The sequence below is a fragment of the Leiobunum rupestre genome, chromosome 4 (genome assembly GCF_980474605.1).
Source record: "Leiobunum rupestre chromosome 4, qqLeiRupe1.1.hap1, whole genome shotgun sequence".
In the NCBI taxonomy this organism is placed as follows: domain Eukaryota; kingdom Metazoa; phylum Arthropoda; class Arachnida; order Opiliones; family Sclerosomatidae; genus Leiobunum; species Leiobunum rupestre.
Window position 1 is genome coordinate 73,365,882 of NC_143387.1, and position 26,971 is coordinate 73,392,852.

Sequence of the window (26,971 nt, forward strand, 5' to 3'; positions counted from 1 at the left end):
GTGACTGAAATCTTCGCAGAAAGACATCCAAATGGAGCACCATCTGTAAATACAGTAAGACGAGCAATTCACGATTTCAATCAATTTGGTAACTTGCAACCTAGGTTTCGCGGATTGGGTCAACCGGATTTAGACTTCGAGAACAATGTACTCGCGTACTTTGTGGCATATCCTCGTCACAGTTGCGCTGACGCCGCTGCTGATTTGGGTTGTTCTGCAAATCGTGTGTGGAAAATTCTTCGTAAGAATCGCTATCACCTATACAGAGCTACGCTCCACCAAGGACTAATTGACGGAGACCATCAAAGACGTTATGAATTTAGCAACTGGTTACTAAATGCTGTCCAAGAAGATAGACAATTTTTGCGCCATGTTTTGTTCTCCGACGAAGCGTCATTTTCTAGAGATGGGCCCTTTAATCATCAAAACAGCCATCTTTGGTCTGACATCAACCCACATTGGGGTTTTGAATATCATCACCAGGTTCAATTTGAACGGGTCAATGTTTGGGTTGGACTTGTTGGAAACCGTTTGATTGGTCCCTTTTTCCTGCCGACGAACCTCAACGGCCAAAGGTATTTACATTTTCTACAGAACGAACTGAGTGACGCAATCGACGACCTTCCATTGGCTGAAAGACGTCAGTTGTGGTTTCAGCAAGATGGCGCCCCTCCGCATTTTTCCCGGCAAGTAACTGAGCACCTCAACAACGAGTTTCTTGAAAGGTGGATAGGGAGAAATGGTCCAGTGCATTGGCCAGCAAGGTCACCTGACCTAACACCGCTGGATTATTTTCTCTGGGGATTCGTTAAAGCAAAGGTATACGCCACGCCCATTGAAACTAGGGAGGAACTCATTAGACGAATAATCAGTGCTTGCCGAGACGTCACACCAGAAATGGTAGAGAAAGCGTTTGAGAACTTAATTGTCCGCGCACAAACCTGTGTTGCAGCCAATGGTGATATTATTGAAAATGTTTTGTAAAAATTTATGTGAATAAAATATCTGCATTTAAAAACCAAACGTGTACATTTTTTCAAGTGTGAAAACTCTACTACGTTTGTATTAGACTTGTTCCCTTTTCAATTATCGTTTCAAACAATCGTAATTTGGCTTCACCAACTTGTAAATTTTTCAAGCTCGAATTTTCACTGATAAATAAATTGTTTTTCGTCGAGTGAACAATTTTTAAGGGTTTTCGATGACGGCCTACAACTTTATAATAGAAATTTTTTATCTCGCACCTAGTGGTCGAAAAATAATTTTTCAAAATTGGTGAAAAACATTACCGAAAACGCTCAAATTTCTCAAACTGATGTCCCCCGGTATAGAGAATTGACCTTCCAAATTTGAAATCGGTACTATAAATAGTTTTTGAAAAAAAACCACTTTTCCGAGCAAAAAAAAAGACCCGGTATATTTTAGGGCCTAGATAGCGAGCATGTTTTTGACCGATCGTTTTATAGGATCTTGGCGTAAATAAATTTCCTACTTCTACATATCTGTTGTCGTAAGTTTTAGTCAAGTCGATAAGTTGTTTGTGTTTGAAAGTGTATAATAAAATTTCTTTAGCAGAAAAACTTTAAATTCATCATATAGTAATTGATTTGGGTAATAATAATTTCGTACATATGCGTAGAATTTTTCTTTGTAATATTTCTAATGGTACGATTGTAGTATCATAAGTACCACCCCAGCCGATTATTCCGTATGATATAATTGATTGAATTAGGGCGTAATATACTGTTTTTAACCACGGTATTTCTAGAAAGTTTTTAATTTCACGGAATTTATACATAGTCGAATTTTGTTAGTGATATAGGTCACATGTACATTCCACTTTAGATTACTGTCTATTATTACCCCCAGATATTTTAGTTTATTAACTCTTTCTAACTTTAAACATTTTGCAGTGCAGTTTCTACAATTATTATCTTCGTGAATTTTAAATTCATGTAACAAATCTATAGTCGTTCTCGAGGAGAAACAAATGTAATTAGTTTTATTTATGTTCAATGTTAATAAATTTTCCTTAAGTTTCATATAAACTATATTTAGAGCTCTTTGTGTCTTGGAAAAAACTTCTGCCCAACTACTTCCGCAGTATCATCCGCAAACGATACGAGTTTCTCATCAATTTCGATGTTACATAAATTATTTATGTATATTAAAAACAATATCGGGCCCATAAATGTACCTTGAGGTATACCAAATTTCATTACTAGTGAGTTACTTATGGTATTATTTATTTTAACTATTGTATATCTCTCGAGTAAATAACTTCTAAACCAATCTAATACAATTCCACGTATACCAGCTTTTTCTAATTTCTGTATTAATATAGGGTGGGAGACAGTATCGAATGTCTTTTTTAAGTCCAAAAACACGCCAATAGATTTTACATTTTGATCAATAGTTTTATATAGCATTTTTGTTAGCTCAAAAATAGACCTTTTCTAAAACCGTATTGATTTTTTGATAAATATTTTGAGTAGAAGGAAAGTGAGGGTCTGACGCCACTCCCGGGATCGGGATCGTCGGGATCTTCGGGATCCGGGATTTAAGGGGTGAAATGGGGGTAAAATCGTCGAAAAGTCAATGTATTTATGATATTTCTCGCGACGATTTGTTTTCCCGTATATCAACATATTGTGTCCAGGCCAACTTGTTCATTTATCTACGCTTATCTCGAAAGATACTTGAACGCATATCTTATCGCGTTTTATCGTACGGAATAAGTTGAAATGATGTAAAAAGTGATAACCTAGGCGGCGCGCGTGCGTTGATTACCTCGGGGACGCGGTTAATTTGAATTTAAGAGTGTTTTGACGTCATGGAATATTCGTTGTTAAAGTAGAATGGAAATATTTTTAAACTTCATTTTAATAACATTATCACGTAAGTGGTACTTAAATATGCTTGGCACTTGAATCTATCTCACAAGTATTTCTTAAAACGAATATTTTAAGTATGAGAAACGTATCGTTCTCAAATGATACTTGAATATACTATAAAAGGGGTTGTATAGCGTTGTGGGAGGTCATTCCACAGTTAACTGCGGTAGCTATATTCAATATGTCTAAAGCTCAGTATACATGTCCTACGTGTGCGAAAAGTTTTTCTATCAAATCAAATTTAAATCGGCATGTTAGAGAAGTACACGGTGATAGACATAAGTTTATCTGTGAAGTATGTGGTAAGAATGTTGCTAGATTAGAGCATTTTAAGAGCCATCAACGAACTCATGACTTGAACGCACCCGGCCCTTCCGCACCCATGGACCTGTCTCACACACCATCACCAATGCAACGTTCGCCAGCATCTTCCCGTACACCATCACCTAGTCTGCTTCAAGACATTCAACTGGAATCTATCCAACCATCTACATCAGCTTTACCCAACAACCTAACACCATCACCTGTTCCCGCCTCACCAATACTTGATGAAACACCACCAGCATCTCCAAGTATGGTCCAGGCCTTGAATGATACGTTAGCATCTATTCGTTATAATGCCGAAGACTATGATATTGATGCGGGGATGTTTATTGAACGTTACCGAGCCGCTTTCAGTAAATTTCTAATGGAAAGACTCGCCAGTAAACGTGGAATTAAATGGTTCCTACTCGTAAGATCTGTTTATATGTGACCATTAGGAGGTGCGGAAAAAAGAGCGGAAGTACGACCCTATTTCCGGAGCACTATGCAAACAACATTAACGCTCGACGTCATTGAAAACCAGCTGAATGACTGCATTGAAACAATACAGTCAGCAGCGGAAAACTTTGAAGCGACAGGTATGTACTAAAATTTATAAGTTTAATTTTGAACTAAAACATTATATTTTTGATAGGATCGGGTTGGGTAATTGACCGTGTTCTGTATGTAGAATTAAATGTAGCATCTTACCAACCGTTGCGAGGGTCATCGTATATGGAACTACCTGAAAAACTATCTCAACGTCGTGCGATTCTTAATATTAGAAACGAAAATGACGATAAATGTTTTCTCTGGTCAATTCTCGCTAAACTTCACCCAGTTTCTATGCTTCATCACGCTAACAGGGTTTCCAAATATACACCTTATGAAAACGAACTTGATACCAGTGATATATCTTTTCCTTTCAAATTAAACGCTACGGAACTTAAAAAATTTGAATTAATGAATAATTTATCAATATCTGTGTTTGGCTTCTCGGGAGATATATTCCCCCTTTACGTAAGCGCTAACAAGTGTGGTAAGGAAAGGGAGGTTGATTTGCTATACATCACGGATGAAACTAAAGATATTGACGATGGGAATAGACATTACTGTCTTATACGAGACCTAGGAAAACTGTTACAGCATCTAACAAAACACAGAAGTACAAGTTATTATTGCAGGTAATTTAGTTTCCAATATATTAGTTTGCAATCTACTAATTATTTTCTTTATTAGAATGTGTCTTCACCGATTCAGTGGAAACAACGCTGAACAGCGACGTGATGCACATATCGAAGAATGCGCCACCCACGGCGTCCAAAAAACAGTTTTCCCTACCAAGAAGAAGACGCTTTATTTTGATAAATATGAGTGGACAGAAAAGGTAAAAATAAAAATTATTTAATTTAACTCTTAATGAAATTAAATAATTAGGTGCAGTATGTATTTTACGCCGATTTTGAAGCAATCCTACCGAGAGTTCAAGGATGTGATCTAGATCCCGATACAAATACCAGCAAAGTAAACATGCATATCAGTTGTGCGTATTCTTGGGTACTTGTAGGACCTAACGGTAAGTTTAACAGATAAATTATAATAGGATACTAATAGGTGTACCTGTTCGAACCGATTGCTATCGAGGTCAAGATGCAACTCGAAGATTTCTGGAGTCTATTTTGGAATTAGAAAAGGAGTTGATGGAACTCATTGAGACAAATGTACCAATGATTATTACCCCGGTGGAGGAGGAACAGTTTCAAGCTGCTACACATTGCTACATTTGTCAGAAGCAGCTTAACCAGGGAAATATGCCCGCGGTTCGCGATCATTGTCATTTCACTGGGAAATACAGGGGACCAGCGCATAACCTCTGTAATCTTCAAAAGAAAGTTCCAGAATTTATCCCTGTTTTCCTTCATAACCTTAGCAGGTAAATTTAGTAAAATAATTAACCAGGAAATAAACCTAACAATAATAAATCTGCATAGATACGATTTACATCTCATATGTCAGGAGATTGGTCATTTTAAGGAACAGACACTCGACTGTATTCCTTCCACTAGCGAAAATTATATTTCTCTGAAACTAGGTAAATATATTTTATTGTGAATTTAACCTTAACATTAATTTTATTGTTTTTAGGGAGATTTCGGTTTTTAGACTCTTATCGATTTCTAAGTGATAGCCTCGATGCTCTAGTATCTAATCTCGTTTTGGAAGGAGCCAGTAAATTCCAGATTGTTAAGAAATATTTTGAAAGTGATAAAGTTCAACTGCTTTTGCGGAAGGGGGTCTACCCGTACGAGTATATGGACGATGAAAAGAAATTTGACGAGACGATGCTGCCACCTAGAGAAGCGTTTTTCAGTTCATTGAAAAATCAAAATATTTTAGAATCTGATTATTTACACGCCCAAAATGTTTGGACAGCGTTTAATATTCAAACATTAGGTAAAATTACAATAGTATAAATATTTCAAATCTCTTAAACTCGGTTTTCGTAGGAGAATACACCGACCTCTATGTGAAAAGCGATGCGTTGCTCTTAGCCGACGTTTTTGAAAATTTTAGAACATTATCTATAACTCATTATAAACTAGATCCCGCTCACGTTTACACCGCACCAGGTTTAGCCTGGCAAGCAGCTTTGAAGATGACCGATGTTCGCCTCGATCTCATACTTGATATAGATCAACACTTATTTATTGAAAAGGGTAACGCTTTTATGATATTTTAAATATTATTGTATTTACATTGAATTTTTAGGGATTCGAGGCGGTGTTTCAATGATCTCAACTCGTTATTCTGAAGCGAATAACAAATATATGGCCGACACATATGATTCGTCTAAAGAGAGCAGTTATATATGCTATTTAGGTAATTTACATTTAAAAAAAAATATTTTAATTATTTTAATTTTAATTATATTAATTAACTTAATTTAACTTAATTGAAGATGCTAATAATTTGTACGGTGCTGTTATGTGTGAACCACTACCGCTAGGCGACTTCCAGTGGGTTCAGGAGGATGATTTGCAAACACTCTGTGAAAATATTCTGAGTATTCCCAATAACGTTGAAAACGGATACATTTTAGAGGTAAATAACAAGTGTTCTAATTATTGAATTATATTTTTAAAGAATTGTTTCCTTTGCAGGTGGATCTTGAATATCCTCCAGAGTTGCATGACTTACATAACGATCTCCCAGTAGCGGCGGAATCTAAAGTTATTACACATGATATGCTATCTCCATACTCCAAAGATCTCTTAGGAAAATTAAATATTAAGGAGAATCAAAGTCTACCAAAACTTCTTCCTAATTTAAATAATAAAGAGAAATACATAGTACATTACCGCAATTTAAAATATTATGTAGAATTAGGTTTGAAAATAACCAAGGTTCATCGAGCTCTAACCTTCACTCAAGGAAAATGGTTAGAAAAATATGTTAGATTCAACACTGAACAGAGGAAATTATCCAAGAGTTCATTTGAAAAGAATTTCTGGAAACTAATGGTTAACTCTGTTTTCGGGTAAATCAATTTAAATAATTTATTGCTGTTTTTTCCCTTACTTCATTTAATTCTTTAGAAAAACAATGGAAAATTTACGGAAGCATATAAATTTCGAGTTGATTCATAAACCAGAAAGAATGTTAAAAGTTACAAGCTCCCCGCAGTTTGAACACTTTACCATCTTTAATGAAGAGTTAGCCGGCGCTCATAAGAAGAGAGCTAAAATTGTTCTTAACCGGCCTATATTTACCGGATTCACCATTCTAGATTTATCCAAGGACCTCATGTATCGGTTCCATTATGGATTCATAAAAAATACGTACGGGAACAAAGCATCACTATTATTTACAGACACTGGTAATTTAATTTAATATGCATTTTTTATTTAAATAGTACTAATATATAAAATATTTACAGACAGTTTAACGTACAACATTAAGACGGATGATGTCAATTTTAAACCATAAAAAGGTTTGTAAGGGCGTTGCCATGAACGTTATTAGAAACGTCATCCGCCACGAAGACTATGAACGTTGTCTTTTTAATCAAGAAACTATGTCAGCCGAGATGATGCGTATAGCTAGTTTCAAGCATGAACTATTTACTTTAAATACTAGAAAACTTTGTTTATCACCAAATGATGATAAGAGATACATTCTACCCTGCGGGGTTCGTACATTAGCGCACGGTCATAAAGATATTGAAAAATTATAATGAATGCTTGTATTTATGAGAGATAAGGGAGTGCGTCTACCGATAAGGGGGCACCTGCGGGCGGGGGAAACGGGGGTGAAACGGGCCCCTGTAGGGGCCCCCATTTTGCGTACATTTTCGGCAGGTCAAAAGGTTAGGTCAAAAGGTTAGCTGATTTACGATGTTACCCTTATAAAACTTAACCCCCCATTGTGGGTCAATAGGTTATCTGCCCCTATGGCGGTGTGGACAATAAATAGGGTGAAACAGGCCCCTGTAGGGCCCCCATTTTGCGGCAATATTCGGCAGGTCAATAGGTTAGCTGATTTACGAGGTTGATTTACGATGTTAGGTCAATAGGTTATCTGCCCCTATGGTGGTGACACGATGTTATGCAAACAGCCTACCCGTCATAGTTAATAGCTGGAGGCACCCCATTTTAGGTCAAAAGGTTAGCTGATTTACGAGTTTGATTTACGATGTTATAACCCATAAAACCCAGGTGTTAACCCATTTTAGGTCAATAGGTTATCTGCCCCTATGGCGGTGACACGATGTTATGCAAACAGCCGATCCGTCATAGTTAATGTCGGGCACAATTCGAGTTGGTTTTCGCCGACAAACACTTTCGGCCCCCTAAGGGTAGCGTAAAATAGCGGGCGGTCATCGGTAAAAGTGTTTTGGAAAAAAAGAGCAGAGTGTATACAAATTATAAGGTTTTATTTATATATTTTTCGAGTACAGGCTGTATAATACGATTTACATTGAAAATACGTCTTTGGAAATGCATTTTATTTATATCATGGTAATTACGTCGATCTTCGTAGGGTATATACCAAAGTTCACTCAAAGGGTTGAAACGAACCATCTGAAATTAGCGTTTTTACGAGCATTTTCATTAAATGTTCTACCTCGAGGCGTTTGATGGTAAGAGTTACGTTGTCGCCGGGTCCCTCGGGGGTGGTTGTGGTTCCGCCGGAGATGTATTTTTCGGATGGCGGGATATCTTGGCCCTCCAAAGCGGCGGGTGACGGACAGTTGGGATAAAATTTGTCGTGATCCGTTTGGGGTACGTCGCCGGATTCCCAACTCCCTAACTGTCCGTGGCAGAGGTAGCATTCGACTATGCCGTCCGAGTCTACGGCGAAAAGTCCTGCGTGGGCCAAGTCTTCCTTGTTCACGTGTACGTTGTCCCATTGCTTGAACGTTTCTAGCCGACCGGTTACGGTGGTGAGATCCTCGTGACTAGCCATCCCGATTCTCTTTGAGCTACGGAATAATATTTCTGGGTCTAAACCCCAAAATGACGTAATCTATAAAAATGACTCACTAAAGATGACGTAATCTACACCATGAAACGTAAAGATTACGTAGATGCGTTGTGGTTTTCATAAGCCAGCCGCTTTGGGAAAGAGGAAGATGTCTCCGCTTAGAGTACCGAAGAAATGCTGGATATGCGCGGAAATATACCGGTCCGTGAGAGGTTTCAAACAACATTTAATGACACATTTATCGTGTAATACAATGAAAGAAGATTCGGATCTGGCGTGTGATTGTGATGCGAGTGAATCTCTCCATTACACGGAGGCCGAGGAAATGTCAGATGATAAAATTATCGATTATCTTAACGAAAAAAAGAGCCGAGTGTATTATAAAAACGGTTTATTATTCTACGACATTCTATGATTTGTAGAGACCATGGCGAATAAATTGAAAAAGTGGCCCCCAACTTTTTACATCAGGTGTGGATTCTTAGCGCTAAAATGGTTATAACAAACGAGTGGTCCCACCAAAAATGTTTTTTTTGCGCGTAGAATTTTATGGAGGCCCATAAACTAGTAGTGGGAATAGAACCTCTTAACTATTTCAGTTTAAACTACGAGGGATTCTCATAGATTTTTGTTTTTACATCCCAAATGGCCCATACGTATGGGGGTGCCCCTCAAAGTGTGTATGGGGGGGGGTCCTTTTGGGTATAAAAACCCAGGGATTTGGTCCCTAAGACATCACAACTCTGGTCTTTTTTGTATCCAACCAAGTCCACTAGAAATCCATCTCCGCTGTTCTCGGATGAGGACGTAGCCATGTAAGTTTTTATCAATTTTTATATTTTTAGCTTGGTGATCTATTCCAAAATTAAATGGTAACCCTGTATGCGTAACAATTTCAATATGCAATATACTCGAGAATGGTAAAATAGTCTATATTTAAATTTAAAGTGCGAAAACTATATTTGTATAGTCGAAATGTATTTTAACGTATTAAAAGCAGAATTCACCTTTCTGACAAGAGTCTTACCCATCATACATACACCATCTAATCTGGAATCTATGTTTAACAATTGGATGAATTCATGTTTACGAAAGGTTCTTTTTAAACGTAACTTAGTATTAAAAGTAGAGTTAAGATGCTTTTATAGTATTTTCGATGTATTTGCATATCTGAACTTGCGGTTCAATTTTGGGTACACGGACCACTTACACGCTAATGATATTAAAATGAAGTTTAAAAATATTTCCATTTAAACGAGTCCCTCTTTTTATATCCGCAAAGTACTGAACGATTCTATCTTATGGATTTAAATAGTTCTAACAATAGTACAATTACAACATTTGAGAAAGACACTTTTCCCATTGTGAAAGTGGAATCCAAAATAAGAATCACTGTAAATTTAAATATAGACTATTTTACCCTTCTCGAGTAACTCTTTTTTTCTTTAAAAGCTGAAGAAATATTAGAAACGACATCAGTGATCAATTAATTGTTTCCGAGTATGACAGACGATTTTTGATATTAAAGAGTCATTTCTCAAAAGTAAGATTGTTTTAGGTTATTTTTTTTAAAGCTACCTTAGAAATCACATTATTGTTATATATAATTATTTAGTTGTAATGTTAATTCTTAATTACTGGTAGCCTTCACTAGAAACTATTATACGAAATATATATGAATTTATAACCAAGCGTGTATTTACCACTAGTGAATGCAATATCAGTCGAAGAATTGAAGAAAGACGGAATCACGTCATTATTAAGAACTGGTGACTACTTCTGTATATATTGTGACGGTTCAGTTTTTCATGTTCCAACTGTCGGAGGGCTAGCATGGTACTGTGACGGATACTCAATCTGTTTGAAGTACCGTAAAGCTGTTTATTTCCAATCTAAAAGAATTCTAAGTATAAGAATTCCACCAGGTGTATTAAAAGCGTTACCACGCATATATTTGTGTTTAAATTGTGATATGTTAGGGACTAAGAGAGCAGCCAATTTGTCATATTGCGAAGTAACTGGTGGATGTTGTGTATTTCCAAAAATTAAAAAATAATAATAGTATGTGTGTTTTCTATTATTTTTCCACCTATATTTGGCGTATTGAAAGCTATTTTAACGTATTGAACGTAGAGTCAGGGGTTTTTATAGTATTTTACTACCTATATTTACATTTTGGAAAGCTATTTAAACGTATTGAACGTAAAGAGTATTTTGCAATATTTATAAAGGGTAATTATTGTAGAAAATAAAAGATATTTTAATTAAAACATTTCGGTGATCTATTCCAAAATTAAATGGCACCCCTGTATGCGTAACAATTTCAATATGCAAGATACTCGAGAATGGTAAAATAGTCTATATTTAAAGTTAAAATGCGAAAACTACATTTGTAGTGTTCAATTTAAAAGAAAATTACTTCAGCTTTTAAATAAGATTTTTTTTTGTATCTACCCTATATCATTTACATATTATTTTTTTTATTCTAATTTAACAATCACTTTAAAAACTTAGCACGTCTGAATAGCTGTGTAGAGTACTATTAACAGAGATAAATATTTCTGGGTTCAGTTAATGTGATGATTCGAGCGAAAAATTTGCATATGTTAAAGTTATTGGATTGAAGGAAACTTCAGTGTTTTCAGAGTGATAATTAAGGGAAGTTGCATTACAATATAGTTGAAAATTATCTTTTTAAGTCTGTGTCCACCCATTGATTATGTTAGGAAGTGAAAAAAGTTCATTTAGCAAGCTTTTCTGAAATTTCGGTATCCACCCTGTATCATTTAAAAGCTCAACCATTGTTTTTATCAAGTTAATTTTAAACATATCTTAAAACAAGCTTCCCTAAGTCTGACTAGCTTTGTATGGGTAATAATAAAATAGCTAAATATTTTTTGGGTTTAATAATTGTGCTTCTTAGTGAAAATTTTGCATATATTACAGTATTAGGTTGGGTAATTATTTTTTTCACCTGCTACCATTCTCAACGGGTGAACATAGAATAACAAAGATAATTTTCCACTATATTTAAAGCCAACTTTCCTTACATTTCACTATGAAAACACTGAAGCTTCTTTCAATGCGATAACTTTATTACATGCAATTTGTTCCACCCCAGAATTACATTTATTGAATCGAAAAAAATATGTAACCCCCCTTAGAATTAACCAACACAGGTATTCAGAAGAGATGGTGTTCAATTAAAAAAAATTACGTTTTTTTTTGGATCCACCCCTATATCAGTATAATTTTTGTAATATATCATCTTATAAAATGTTTTGTAAAAAAATAAATATTTTTATTATCTTGTAAATCAGACTCGTTATTTTTCCTTGCTCGCGTCATTTTTGTTTTAGATTACGTAATTAATAGTTCATTGGGTCCATAATAACGTAGAAAATGTTTTGGGTTCATTTGACCTGATGAATACTGGACTGATGGAAGCTTCAGTGCGAAGTCTTAATTACATGTTCTAAGTTTTTTTTTTAAAAAAAAACAAGTTTATTTCTAAAAATGAAAAGGACATGTTTTATCGAGGCAAACTTTTTCCGTGTGAATGGAGAAATGATAATTAAAGAGTTAGCTATTTACGATACGGAAACGGAGAAGCATAACGTCTGGACCCTTAAACCACCATATTCCAGTCTTACGGAAGAAGATAAATGGCAGTGTAGATGGTTGTATTGGAACATTTGCGATCTCCGTTGGGACGACGGACGGGAAGACTACAACAGCCTAGGAGCCATCGCGAATTATATAAAAGAACAAGGGTTAAAGTTTTTTTTGGAAAGGTTTAGTAAAGGCCAAAGTTTTATCGGATTTCATAGGAGTTAACGTCAAGAACGTCGAGGATTTAGACTGCCCTAAATTATCTACCATTCTTTGTATAAGTGCTCCTAAACATTGTCATTTTCACCGTGACCCTAATAATTTCGCCGTTGTGAAATCTCACAAAATCGCTGTGTGGTACCGAAAAATCGTGTGTAAGAAAATATAAGTCGTTTTAAGATTATTTTTGCTACTTTTTCATCACATTGGTTTTACGTTATGTCTGTTTTCTAAAATTACGTTTCTTAAATAGCGTAACGTATTAAAGTTGAATAAAGAGTTTTTCATTTAATTTTAATTTTAGTGTTTTTATAATATCTTTCTGACTACATGTGTATTGTTTAATTTCTTTCATTTTTAAAAATGTAATTGCTTGATTTAAATAAAGCGTGAAAATTATTAGTTTCGAAATGATATTTACAAATCTTATCCAATCTAAAGTCCATCGTTCGGGTATTAGTAAGTATTTCATACAAACTAACTTAATTAAGTATTTTTAGAAGTGAAGAGAAAACACATTGTGAAAAACCAAATGAAAAGAGACTTTAAACGGTTTTAAAAATCTTAATATATATATTTAAAAAATCCAACGTTTCGGCAGTGTAGCATATGAAAGTATTAAGTTTCAAAAAGTGCATTTAAATTGAAGTGAGGCCTATTTTGGGATTCCCCTTGTTCCTCCTTCTTTCATCTCAGCATGTTTCCCCTTTTATCATGTTTTCTCTCCAAAAAATAGCCAAAAATCTTAAATCAGTAGGTCTCGATCCTATTTATCACCCACCGCCCAAATTGTCAGCTTTATTATGTAATAACAAAGAACCAACAAGGCCATCATTTATAAAATCTCCTGTGATTGTGGTGATTATTACATGGGGGGGCAATGCCGTAGCCCATTTCATCAAAGGCGTAAAGAGCCCCAAAATTATAAACAACCCGTACAATAATTCTCCCCCTTAGCGAACACCTTCGTGTTTTTGGTGCCATAATGCTAGATGGGACTCAATAGACATACTAGCTCAACCCAAAATTACATAAAACTCATTTCAATGTACGCGAATCCATCGAAATTTAAAAAAATAAATCTGCGCAATGTTTAAACCGTGACGATGGTTCCCTTTAACGTAGCCCCGTTTTCTCCACTTTTTAAAACGTGTTTATGGTCCTCACCCTCTCACAAACACACACAACAAACCAATTCATCCTCTGGCAGAATCCACCATTCCGACAATAAAAGCATCGAGCGCGAACGAAGATATCGACCCCGGTGCTCATATAACACGTCGACGGGGTCGACTCGCCTTTGAGAAAAAACGCTCGCGGCTAAAGAACAGTAGCCCCCCAACTATATGTATGCATAAATATTTTTTCGTCCCAAAGTTTTACCATCGTACTGTCAGACTTGTAAAAATCCCTGAAGAAGGAGGAACAGTTCCTCCGAAACGTTCGATTTTTTAAATAAATATATTGTTAATTTTAAAAACGGTTAAAGTCTCTTTTCACTAAGTATTTTTAAATATTTGAATATCGGAATTGTATTTTGCCCGCGTTAAAAGTAGAGTTTAGATGTATAGTCGTTTTAAGAAATACTCGTGATATAGGTTCAAGTGCCAAGCATATTTAAGTACTACAATGATATTAAAATAAAGTTTAAAAATATTTCCATTCTACGTTACTTTAACAACGAATATTCTATGACGTCAAAACACTCAAATCCATGTTTCAAAGTCAAATTAACCGCGCAAAACACTTAAATCTATGTTTTCATTTGATTTTTAAATTAACCGCGACGCGCCCCCAGACCGCGTCCCCCCAGGGGAAATCAGCGCACGCGCGCAAGACGGCGAGGTGGGGAGGGCTTCGTATATCAACATATTGTGTTCAGGCCAACTTGTTCACTATGCTATATTGTTTTACTAGTCACTATATAATGTCTGAGTTTTACGCGCACTGTGATTTTCGCAACTTACCATTAATATATCAGCATCTCTGTATAATGTATATAAACAAGGTATTTCACAAGGCGTCGGTTAACGCATTGCAGGTACATTAACATCTCTCCAAAATATCGCGCTAATCATTCAATCAATCAGCTAAAGCACATATCGTGATGACTACATGTAAGTCGTTCCGGCTTCGTAGGTATGTCTCTTAAATAAATAAATAAATAAATCTAACCGTCATATTAACATTTGTAATTACACATATTGTACTTTCATTACTTGAAACTTCAGATTAGGTAGATTGTATCGCTAATTAATCCACTGAATATTTTAGTATCCCGTTTTTGTGAATAATTCCAAACCGAGTTAGTTTTGTTTGAAATTACGAGCAGACCTGTTTCAATAAAGTATTAAAACGGAATTTATTTTTCCTGTGTGACAGAGAAAAGATTCGTTCATACCAAAAAAAAGGTAACGTCGTCCATCGTAAGTTAATGTGAACTTGTCGTATTGTCGAAAACGTATACCGTTAAATTGTTAAAGCTCTTAAAGGTTGGTTTCCGCTAGGGCAAAAAGGACATACCGGAGACGTCGACGCAAATACTTCCCCGAGTTCATCGGTTTTCCCCTTTCGATAATAACTCGTGGAGGTTTAAGATAATAATAGGTAATGACTAAAGTAGCTAAACGCTAATAGTAAGTTTTGACTAACGTAGTTTAATGATAATAGTAAGTAATGACTAAACGCAATATTTAACCATGGTTAATTTAAACTAGTAAATAGTAAGTAATATACTATAGAGACAGATACTTCATGGTTTAAAATAAACTTTTATTAAAAATAATATTGGGGAAGCTTTTTCGAGCCCACTCGTTCCTTTTCAACCCAGATAGAAATGGCTAAAAAATCCAAATACAAACAGATAGAACGCGTAAAAAGTCATAACCTGAGCGGCGCGCGTAATCGGATAATACAGAAATATAAATTACTTGATCAAAACGTTTTACGAATAATTTTGAGAGCTTTATCTAGTGAATAAAAGTTAACCATCCCCGACCTCAAAGGTGGAATAGCGCTTAGATAGAAGACCCGATATGTACGCGAATTCCGACAACGACCATATTTTCAAACTATGTTTTTTATATTTTTTCTTTCTTTATTTTATTTTGTTTAATTATATATATTTAAAAATGACTTTGGTTTCCCATAAGACATGCTACCCTCCCCACCTCGCCGTCTTGCGCGCGTGCGCTGATTTCCCCTGGGGGGACGCGGTCTGGGGCGCGGATTTCTCGGGGGCGCGGTCTGGGGGCGCGTCGCGGTTAATTTAAAAATCAAATGAAAACATAGATTTAAGTGTTTTGCGCGGTTAATTTGACTTTGAAACATGGATTTGAGTGTTTTGACGTCATAGAATATTCGTTGTTAAAGTAACGTAGAATGGAAATATTTTTAAACTTTATTTTAATATCATTGTAGTACTTAAATATGCTTGGCACTTGAACCTATATCACGAGTATTTCTTAAAACGACTATACATCTAAACTCTACTTTTAACGCGGGCAAAATACAATTCCGATATTCAAATATTTAAAAATACTTAGTGAAAAGAGACTTTAACCGTTTTTAAAATTAACAATATATTTATTTAAAAAATCGAACGTTTCGGAGGAACTGTTCCTCCTTCTTCAGGGATTTTTACAAGTCTGACAGTACGATGGTAAAACTTTGGGACGAAAAAATATTTATGCATACATATAGTTGGGGGGCTACTGTTCTTTAGCCGCGAGCGTTTTTTCTCAAAGGCGAGTCGACCCCGTCGACGTGTTATATGAGCACCGGGGTCGATATCTTCGTTCGCGCTCGATGCTTTTATTGTCGGAATGGTGGATTCTGCCAGAGGATGAATTGGTTTGTTGTGTGTGTTTGTGAGAGGGTGAGGACCATAAACACGTTTTAAAAAGTGGAGAAAACGGGGCTACGTTAAAGGGAACCATCGTCACGGTTTAAACATTGCGCAGATTTATTTTTTTAAATTTCGATGGATTCGCGTACATTGAAATGAGTTTTATGTAATTTTGGGTTGAGCTAGTATGTCTATTGAGTCCCATCTAGCATTATGGCACCAAAAACACGAAGGTGTTCGCTAAGGGGGAGAATTATTGTACGGGTTGTTTATAATTTTGGGGCTCTTTACGCCTTTGATGAAATGGGCTACGGCATTGCCCCCCCATGTAATAATCACCACAATCACAGGAGATTTTATAAATGATGGCCTTGTTGGTTCTTTGTTATTACATAATAAAGCTGACAATTTGGGCGGTGGGTGATAAATAGGATCGAGACCTACTGATTTAAGATTTTTGGCTATTTTTTGGAGAGAAAACATGATAAAAGGGGAAACATGCTGAGATGAAAGAAGGAGGAACAAGGGGAATCCCAAAATAGGCCTCACTTCAATTTAAATGCACTTTTTGAAACTTAATACTTTCATATGCTACACTGCCGAAACGTTGGATTTTTTAAATATATATATTAAGATTTTTAAAACCGTTTAAAGTCTCTTTTCATTTGGTTTTTCACAATGTGTTTTCTCTTCACTTCTAAAAATACTTAATTAAGTTAGTTTGTATGAAATACTTACTAATACCCGAACGATGGACTTTAGATTGGATAAGATTTGTAAATATCATTTCGAAACTAATAATTTTCACGCTTTATTTAAATCAAGCAATTACATTTTTAAAAATGAAAGAAATTAAACAATACACATGTAGTCAGAAAGATATTATAAAAACACTAAAATTAAAATTAAATGAAAAACTCTTTATTCAACTTTAATACGTTACGCTATTTAAGAAACGTAATTTTAGAAAACAGACATAACGTAAAACCAATGTGATGAAAAAGTAGCAAAAATAATCTTAAAACGACTTATATTTTCTTACACACGATTTTTCGGTACCACACAGCGATTTTGTGAGATTTCACAACGGCGAAATTATTAGGGTCACGGTGAAAATGACAATGTTTAGGAGCACTTATACAAAGAATGGTAGATAATTTAGGGCAGTCTAAATCCTCGACGTTCTTGACGTTAACTCCTATGAAATCCGATAAAACTTTGGCCTTTACTAAACCTTTCCAAAAAAAACTTTAACCCTTGTTCTTTTATATAATTCGCGATGGCTCCTAGGCTGTTGTAGTCTTCCCGTCCGTCGTCCCAACGGAGATCGCAAATGTTCCAATACAACCATCTACACTGCCATTTATCTTCTTCCGTAAGACTGGAATATGGTGGTTTAAGGGTCCAGACGTTATGCTTCTCCGTTTCCGTATCGTAAATAGCTAACTCTTTAATTATCATTTCTCCATTCACACGGAAAAAGTTTGCCTCGATAAAACATGTCCTTTTCATTTTTAGAAATAAACTTGTTTTTTTTAAAAAAAAAACTTAGAACATGTAATTAAGACTTCGCACTGAAGCTTCCATCAGTCCAGTATTCATCAGGTCAAATGAACCCAAAACATTTTCTACGTTATTATGGACCCAATGAACTATTAATTACGTAATCTAAAACAAAAATGACGCGAGCAAGGAAAAATAACGAGTCTGATTTACAAGATAATAAAAATATTTATTTTTTTACAAAACATTTTATAAGATGATATATTACAAAAATTATACTGATATAGGGGTGGATCCAAAAAAAAACGTAATTTTTTTTAATTGAACACCATCTCTTCTGAATACCTGTGTTGGTTAATTCTAAGGGGGGTTACATATTTTTTTCGATTCAATAAATGTAATTCTGGGGTGGAACAAATTGCATGTAATAAAGTTATCGCATTGAAAGAAGCTTCAGTGTTTTCATAGTGAAATGTAAGGAAAGTTGGCTTTAAATATAGTGGAAAATTATCTTTGTTATTCTATGTTCACCCGTTGAGAATGGTAGCAGGTGAAAAAAATAATTACCCAACCTAATACTGTAATATATGCAAAATTTTCACTAAGAAGCACAATTATTAAACCCAAAAAATATTTAGCTATTTTATTATTACCCATACAAAGCTAGTCAGACTTAGGGAAGCTTGTTTTAAGATATGTTTAAAATTAACTTGATAAAAACAATGGTTGAGCTTTTAAATGATACAGGGTGGATACCGAAATTTCAGAAAAGCTTGCTAAATGAACTTTTTTCACTTCCTAACATAATCAATGGGTGGACACAGACTTAAAAAGATAATTTTCAACTATATTGTAATGCAACTTCCCTTAATTATCACTCTGAAAACACTGAAGTTTCCTTCAATCCAATAACTTTAACATATGCAAATTTTTCGCTCGAATCATCACATTAACTGAACCCAGAAATATTTATCTCTGTTAATAGTACTCTACACAGCTATTCAGACGTGCTAAGTTTTTAAAGTGATTGTTAAATTAGAATAAAAAAAATAATATGTAAATGATATAGGGTAGATACAAAAAAAAATCTTATTTAAAAGCTGAAGTAATTTTCTTTTAAATTGAACACTACAAATGTAGTTTTCGCATTTTAACTTTAAATATAGACTATTTTACCATTCTCGAGTATCTTGCATATTGAAATTGTTACGCATACAGGGGTGCCATTTAATTTTGGAATAGATCACCGAAATGTTTTAATTAAAATATCTTTTATTTTCTACAATAATTACCCTTTATAAATATTGCAAAATACTCTTTACGTTCAATACGTTTAAATAGCTTTCCAAAATGTAAATATAGGTAGTAAAATACTATAAAAACCCCTGACTCTACGTTCAATACGTTAAAATAGCTTTCAATACGCCAAATATAGGTGGAAAAATAATAGAAAACACACATACTATTATTATTTTTTAATTTTTGGAAATACACAACATCCACCAGTTACTTCGCAATATGACAAATTGGCTGCTCTCTTAGTCCCTAACATATCACAATTTAAACACAAATATATGCGTGGTAACGCTTTTAATACACCTGGTGGAATTCTTATACTTAGAATTCTTTTAGATTGGAAATAAACAGCTTTACGGTACTTCAAACAGATTGAGTATCCGTCACAGTACCATGCTAGCCCTCCGACAGTTGGAACATGAAAAACTGAACCGTCACAATATATACAGAAGTAGTCACCAGTTCTTAATAATGACGTGATTCCGTCTTTCTTCAATTCTTCGACTGATATTGCATTCACTAGTGGTAAATACACGCTTGGTTATAAATTCATATATATTTCGTATAATAGTTTCTAGTGAAGGCTATCAGTAATTAAGAATTAACATTACAACTAAATAATTATATATAACAATAATGTGATTTCTAAGGTAGCTTTAAAAAAAATAACCTAAAACAATCTTACTTTTGAGAAATGACTCTTTAATATCAAAAATCGTCTGTCATACTCGGAAACAATTAATTGATCACTGATGTCGTTTCTAATATTTCTTCAGCTTTTAAAGAAAAAAAGAGTTACTCGAGAAGGGTAAAATAGTCTATATTTAAATTTACAGTGATTCTTATTTTGGATTCCACTTTCACAATGGGAAAAGTGTCTTTCTCAAATGTTGTAATTGTACTATTGTTAGAACTATTTAAATCCATAAGATAGAATCGTTCAGTACTTTGCGGATATAAAAAGAGGGACTCGTTTAAATGGAAATATTTTTAAACTTCATTTTAATATCATTAGCGTGTAAGTGGTCCGTGTACCCAAAATTGAACCGCAAGTTCAGATATGCAAATACATCGAAAATACTATAAAAGCATCTTAACTCTACTTTTAATACTAAGTTACGTTTAAAAAGAACCTTTCGTAAACATGAATTCATCCAATTGTTAAACATAGATTCCAGATTAGATGGTGTATGTATGATGGGTAAGACTCTTGTCAGAAAGGTAAATTCTGCTTTTAATACGTTAAAATACATTTCGACTATACAAATATAGTTTTCGCACTTTAAATTTAAATATAGACTATTTTACCATTCTCGAGTATATTGCATATTGAAATTGTTACGCATACAGGGTTACCATTTAATTTTGGAATAGATCACCAAGCTAAAAATATAAAAATTGATAAAAACTTACATGGCTACGTCCTCATCCGAGAACAGCGGAGATGGATTTCTAGTGGACTTGGTTGGATACAAAAAAGACCAGAGTTGTGATGTCTTAGGGACCAAATCCCTGGGTTTTTATACCCAAAAGGCCCCCCCCCCCATACACACTTTGAGGGGCACCCCCATACGTAGGGGCCATTTGGGATGTAAAAACAAAAATCTATGAGAATCCCTCGTAGTATAAACTGAAATAGTTAAGAGGTTCTATTCCCACTACTAGTTTATGGGCCTCCATAAAATTCTACGCGCAAAAAAAACATTTTTGGTGGGACCACTCGTTTGTTATAACCATTTTAGCGCTAAGAATCCACACCTGATGTAAAAAGTTGGGGGCCACTTTTTCAATTTATTCGCCATGGTCTCTACAAATCATAGAATGTCGTAGAATAATAAACCGTTTTTATAATACACTCGGCTCTTTTTTACCAAAACGACACTTTTAGCTAGCGAGAGGGGACACCCGCTGTGTCTATTTTACGCGCTGAGGGTAAGGGCCATTCTCTAGCTACCCTTTACCCCTTAGGGCCGATATTCCGTAAGACGGGTAGCTTTGCGCATCGTGAAAGTGTTTGAAAATAATGTTACACGGGGGAAAGTGTTTGTCGGCGAAAACACAAAAGGCTCGACCCATTGAACTATTTGGATTTATTTATAGCTACTGGCTGTTTGCATAACATCATGTCAGCGCGTCATTTTTTAGATTACGTAATTAATAGTTCATTGTGTCCATTCATTCGCCCACGTTGGAAAAATATTATAAACGTATTTTAAAAATATTAAGTGTCAATTTACCCATGTAAAATTTACTTTATACGGTCACCTTTAAAAATAACAATGTATTCAATATAAAAACGTTTATTCACATTTTCTTTACAGCGGTTTTAATATTATGACTTTGATTAGTTTTACAATATTCTTGAAAATAAATCAGAGCAGCCATTTCCTTTTCAGTCGGCATTTTTAATTCGGCTGGCAGGTTAGATGTAGTTGACTCGGTTGATTCCATTGTGGCACCGCGCTTTTTACATTCCCCAATAAATTCGTTAAGATAATCGATAATTTTATCATCTGACATTTCCTCGGCCTCCGTGTAATGGAGAGATTCACTCGCATCACAATCACACGCCAGATCCGAATCTTCTTTCATTGTATTACACGATAAATGTGTCATTAAATGTTGTTTGAAACCTCTCACGGACCGGTATATTTCCGCGCATATCCAGCATTTCTTCGGTACTCTAAGCGGAGACATCTTCCTCTTTCCCATAGCGGCTGGCTTATGAAAACCACAACGCATCTACGTAATCTTTACGTTTCATGGTGTAGATTACGTCATCTTTAGTGAGTCATTTTTATAGATTACGTCATTTTGGGGTTTAGACCCAGAAAAATTATTCCGTAGCTCAAAGAGAATCGGGATGGCTAGTCACGAGGATCTCACCACCGTAACCGGTCGGCTAGAAACGTTCAAGCAATGGGACAACGTACACGTGAACAAGGAAGACTTGGCCCACGCAGGACTTTTCGCCGTAGACTCGGACGGCATAGTCGAATGCTACCTCTGCCACGGACAGTTAGGCAGTTGGGAATCCGGCGACGTACCCCAAACGGAACACGACAAATTTTATCCCAACTGTCCGTCACCCGCCGCTTTGGAGGGCCAAGATATCCCGCCATCCGAAAAATACATCTCCGGCGGAACCACCCCCGAGGGACCCGGCGACAACGTAACTCTTACCATCAAACGCCTCGAGGTAGAACATTTAATGAAAATGCTCGTAAAAACGCTAATTTCAGATGGTTCGTTTCAACCCTTTGAGTGAACTTTGGTATATACCCTACGAAGATCGACGTAATTACCATGATATAAATAAAATGTATTTCCAAAGACGTATTTTCAATGTAAATCGTATTATACAGCCTGTACTCGAAAAATATATAAATAAAACCTTATAATTTGTATACACTCTGCTCTTTTTTTCCAAAACACTTTTACCGATGACCGCCCGCTATTTTACGCTACCCTTAGGGGGCCGAAAGGGTTTTGTCGGCGAAAACCAATTCGAATTGTGCCCGACATTAACTATGACGGATCGGCTGTTTGCATAACATCGTGTCACCGCCATAGGGGCAGATAACCTATTGACCTAAAATGGGTTAACACCTGGGTTTTATGGGTTATAACATCGTAAATCCAACTCGTAAATCAGCTAACCTTTTGACCTAAAATGGGGTGCCTCCAGCTAATAACTATGACGGGTAGGCTGTTTGCATAACATCGTGTCACCACCATAGGGGCAGATAACCTATTGACCTAACATCGTAAATCAACCTCGTAAATCAGCTAACCTATTGACCTGCCGAATATTGCCGCAAAATGGGGGTCCTACAGGGGCCTGTTTCACCCTATTTATTGTCCACACCGCCATAGGGGCAGATAACCTATTGACCCACAATGGGGGGTTAAGTTTTATAAGGGTAACATCGTAAATCAGCTAACCTTTTGACCTAACCTTTTGACCTGCCGAAAATGTACGCAAAATGGGGGCCCCTACAGGGGCCCGTTTCACCCCCGTTTCCCCCGCCCGCAGGTGCCCCCTTATCGGTAGACGCACTCCCTTATCTCTTTTATGTATATATAAAAAAAACTGCTATTGCTATAAATTGTAAAAAATTATTTTATTGAATACATTTTACACATAAACTCTTTAATCATTTTATCGTTTACATATTTATCTTTCTTAAACCTAGACACAATGTTATACATTTCTATTCCTTTACACCTGTTTATAGCAAAATAGATACAGAATGCTCCACACGTATTACTAGAATTACTCTGTAATTGATTAGAATTAAAAGTTACAGTTTTACTGTTTCGTTCAATAAAGTCATTAAATTTAAAATAATCTGGCGGGTTTCCAAAGGAATCCATGAATTCACAATTTTTATGTTTAGAAAAATATATAAGAACCCAGTGTTCTCCAGGTTCAAAACTCGTATCGGTATTTACAATAAATAGAGAAGGGAATATTTTTACGTATTTAGGTAGCTTGTCAGCCGCGAACACGCCTTGAAATATACTTTTAGTACTTAAATCTTTTTCAAGAATTTTAGTTATCTGTAGCGAATCTATTAATTACTGTAATCGAAAATCACGGTTCGATTTTTATCAATTTCAATCAAATTTTGAAACTCAGCGTAAATTAGAATGGAAATCGTCTCCGGTAACGGTTTTGCAAATTTTAATTCTAATCTCAGGTTACTGTTTTTTACAAGATGCAAGTGATTAGCGTTGTTATTAAGATCCGAGGTTAAATTGTACGCGAATAAACAATTTCCGTTAGGGTAATCTTCCCGACTTATCTGATTCCCTTCATCTACGTTCCACTGATTAGTTTGAATGAAAAGATTGCAATACGCTTGAATATATTGATTATCCTCAAAGTTTTGAGATAACGCCTAATGAGGGACGCTGCTACCGTCAATGTACAATCCAATGCTTGATAAATCGAAATGTTGAAAGTTGTACGGGGATTTTTTCAAATCTCCTAGAAACGCTTTTTGCTCCACAAACCCGATAACAACTTTCTTGGGTGCTTGTCCGGTAAATAAATGATCTTGCACACTAGCCATAAGACCAGCGGGTATAGAAAATGAGGTGCACTCCGAACGAGTTACAGGATATTTAGCGGTTCCATATTGTAGCGCCTTGGCTTGAGCGAGCGATAGTTCCGGTATCACTTTAACTTTCCTCAGATAAAGGGAAGCTGATAAAATCTCCACTTTACATTTTACGTCGGAATGAACGCAAAAAGCTGCTCTATTTTTATCGAATTTAAATTTCAAATCAAACATATTTAATAAAAAGCGTGGTTGTTGACATAAATCAGTATGGACTACGCCTAACAAGTCAATCGCCCCTTTTTGCGCTAAACTCGCTCGTTTAGAGAAACCATCGTTATCGAAAAATGAATCGAACTTTCCAGGCGTATCCCGATAGAAAAGTGAACTCGTTAAATAACTTTTTTTCGCAGAATCTCCGAACGTTAATAAAGTTTGTATCATACTTTTATAAGCGTAATTTTGACTGGAAGGTGTTACTGATCTTTCATTAAGAAATACGTGGACGTCGCTAAAAAGCGAATGAAGAAACAAATTCTCAGGGGCGATATTATCGGCTGGAGTTCCGGCGGCCCCACCCGCAACACCTGGAACCGCGGGTTGCGGTAGTTGACCATTATCTTTAGTTACCTTAACTCGAACGTGCAGCAAAGTTTGTGAAAGGTCTATATACGTTTCAGAGTTACCGTTGATAGAAAATGTAATTGATGCGTTATCAACTATATTTGATATTGGATTATACTCAACCCATTATCCACTAATAATCGAAGATTGTGTCATAGGTACTTGAAACAAATCTAGCTCGGAATTTATACACTCAACTGAGTGCCGGTGTAAAAGGGACATTATGAGAATATATCGGAACGTTTAGGGAACCGTCCTTTCGCTATCCTGCCTGCTGTTGAAATGGCGCTTTTCGACTGAGTTCGTTTCCTTTTATTTCCGGAACCCGTCATTCTTTTAATATGATTCGTAGCTGAAGATGTTAGTCTCATGGCTTCATCAGCTGCTGAAGCTAAAGTTTCCCTTCCAGCGTTAATAGAATGCGATTTAAGCGCTGTTTTAATTGGAACTCCGCTAACAACATCGGTCGCTACTTTCGCTCCGGTACTTAAAAGTTTTTTTCCCAAGTAAGTAGCGCCTTTCTTCAGTAAAGGTACCGCGAATCTAAACGCTGAAGATAATATATTTCCTAGTCCATGTCCTCTTTGCACGGCTAAACCTCTATATACAGGTATTCCACCGAAACCAACCTGGTTTAAATAGTAACTTTCATAATCAGTTCTTGAAGGTGAATATTCAGACCTCATGATGTGAACTGTTCGCTCTCTTAAGCTAGAATGAGGGTGTGTCCTGAATGATTAAAGGTTTATAGTGAAGTCCACATTTTACGGGGTTTAAAATGTAATACAACGTGAGCTTTTCCACTATGAAACTGTATTAGCTCACCTAAATCATCTGTTATATTAATCTCTATAGTCTTAATATTATTACACACGACTGGTAGGTAATGAGGTTGTGAAAATATTTTTGTAGTTGTTTTCCCATTAGACTCGGCTTTCTCTTCGACGCTTATGATTCTTAACAACGCTATTTTCAACCAGATCAGAATAAACGAATAAGGAATGTAACCCAGCGTTCATATCAACTGGGTAGGGGGTTATCATTGAATTTAAAATGGTAAAATCATTATCTCTTCTATCCTTAAAACCTAGTAAAATCGATAGATCGGGGCCAATTACAGCTCTGATTTTCGGTTGCAATTTAACTTTAATTCGATTAGAATAATTTAAATAAGCGAATGTAACTTGTTCTTCTTCTTGGTTGTGGACGTTCATAACATGTAATAGTTCTTCCGGAGTTTTATAAAAACTCGCGGGAACTTCAATTATTTTATCATATTCGAGAGGGTCTTTAACTAGAGGGTTATCAGTCATTTTATCATATTCGAGAGGGTCTTTAACTAGAGGGTTTTCAGTCATTTTATCATATTCGAGAGGGTCTTTAATAACTAATAGATTAGGTTTTCGAACGTTATGCCATGTCCGAGGATAGCTTATTTCCGCTAACCCAACTTCGTACTGTTCTTCAAATCTTAACGGTTCAGCTAAATACGTTCGAAATTTACCAACGCTTTTATCTTGGTAATATAATGACGAGGAATCTGAAGGTAGCGTTACGTAAAAACTCATTTTAAATCCACTTCTTGTATCCAAGAATTAAATGTAGGGTCGTAATCTTGCCACTTGACATACAGTTCTACGCGGCCGTCCGATTTTTTCCTCATTTTTATTACTTTTTCGATTATGAAGTAACAGTCTTTTAAATCTCGACCAACAATCTGAACCTCTTCTCGATAGAATACTCCTAAAATGGGGTTAGAATTTAAATCCATCAGCTTATATACAGTTGGGTCACGTGGTAGTCTCTCAGCTATTTTAAACAATTCTGTAGTAAAATTCGGGTTATATTTCTTATCGAAAATTGATAAATTTCTACTTATTCTACAAATATCTCCAATTTCAAACGCGTATGTTAACGGAGGAGAAAAATTTACCGAACCGTAAAGATTTTTCCATATTTTAGCAGAGTTATCTAGAGTAACTTCCGCGGGTTTACATTTAATTGATCTGTGATAACTATTGTTATAAGCGTTTATAATATCATCTAAAACATCGATATATTTAAGGGTGTTATTCTGCGTGAAATAGCGATATAAACGAGATTTAAAACTTCTAATGAATCTT

The 26,971-nt window shown here is 35.6% G+C and overlaps 2 protein-coding genes across 2 annotated transcripts; both read left to right on the top strand.

The window, feature by feature from the left end:
• Nucleotides 1–5,539: 5,539 nt before the first annotated feature.
• On the top strand, nt 5,540–6,369 carry LOC149948998 (uncharacterized). Its single transcript, XM_090171197.1, has 5 exons — nt 5,540–5,651; nt 5,705–5,914; nt 5,967–6,077; nt 6,157–6,312; nt 6,359–6,369. The coding sequence occupies exons 1-5, from the start codon at nt 5,540–5,542 to the stop codon at nt 6,367–6,369; spliced, it is 600 nt and encodes a 199-aa protein (XP_090027323.1).
• Nucleotides 6,370–6,678: 309 nt separating this feature from the next.
• On the top strand, nt 6,679–9,627 carry LOC149948999 (uncharacterized). Its single transcript, XM_090172890.1, has 3 exons — nt 6,679–6,735; nt 6,794–7,074; nt 7,135–9,627. Exons 1-3 carry the CDS (start codon nt 6,716–6,718, stop codon nt 7,182–7,184), a joined length of 351 nt encoding a protein of 116 aa, XP_090029016.1. The 5' UTR covers nt 6,679–6,715; the 3' UTR covers nt 7,185–9,627.
• The last annotated feature ends 17,344 nt before the right edge of the window (nt 9,628–26,971 follow it).

Excerpts from the sequence above, each read along its gene's own strand:
- LOC149948998 (XM_090171197.1), top strand. The coding sequence starts at position 5,540 with ATGCTGCCACCTAGAGAAGCGTTTTTCAGTTCATTGAAAAATCAAAAT. Across the intron at positions 5,652-5,704 it reads GTTTAATATTCAAACATTAG|GAGAATACACCGACCTCTAT; the intron begins GTAAAATTACAA and ends CGGTTTTCGTAG. Across the intron at positions 5,915-5,966 it reads ACACTTATTTATTGAAAAGG|GGATTCGAGGCGGTGTTTCA; the intron begins GTAACGCTTTTA and ends TTGAATTTTTAG.
- LOC149948999 (XM_090172890.1), top strand. The coding sequence starts at position 6,716 with ATGGTTAACTCTGTTTTCGG. Across the intron at positions 6,736-6,793 it reads ATGGTTAACTCTGTTTTCGG|AAAAACAATGGAAAATTTAC; the intron begins GTAAATCAATTT and ends TTAATTCTTTAG. Across the intron at positions 7,075-7,134 it reads ACTATTATTTACAGACACTG|ACAGTTTAACGTACAACATT; the intron begins GTAATTTAATTT and ends AAATATTTACAG.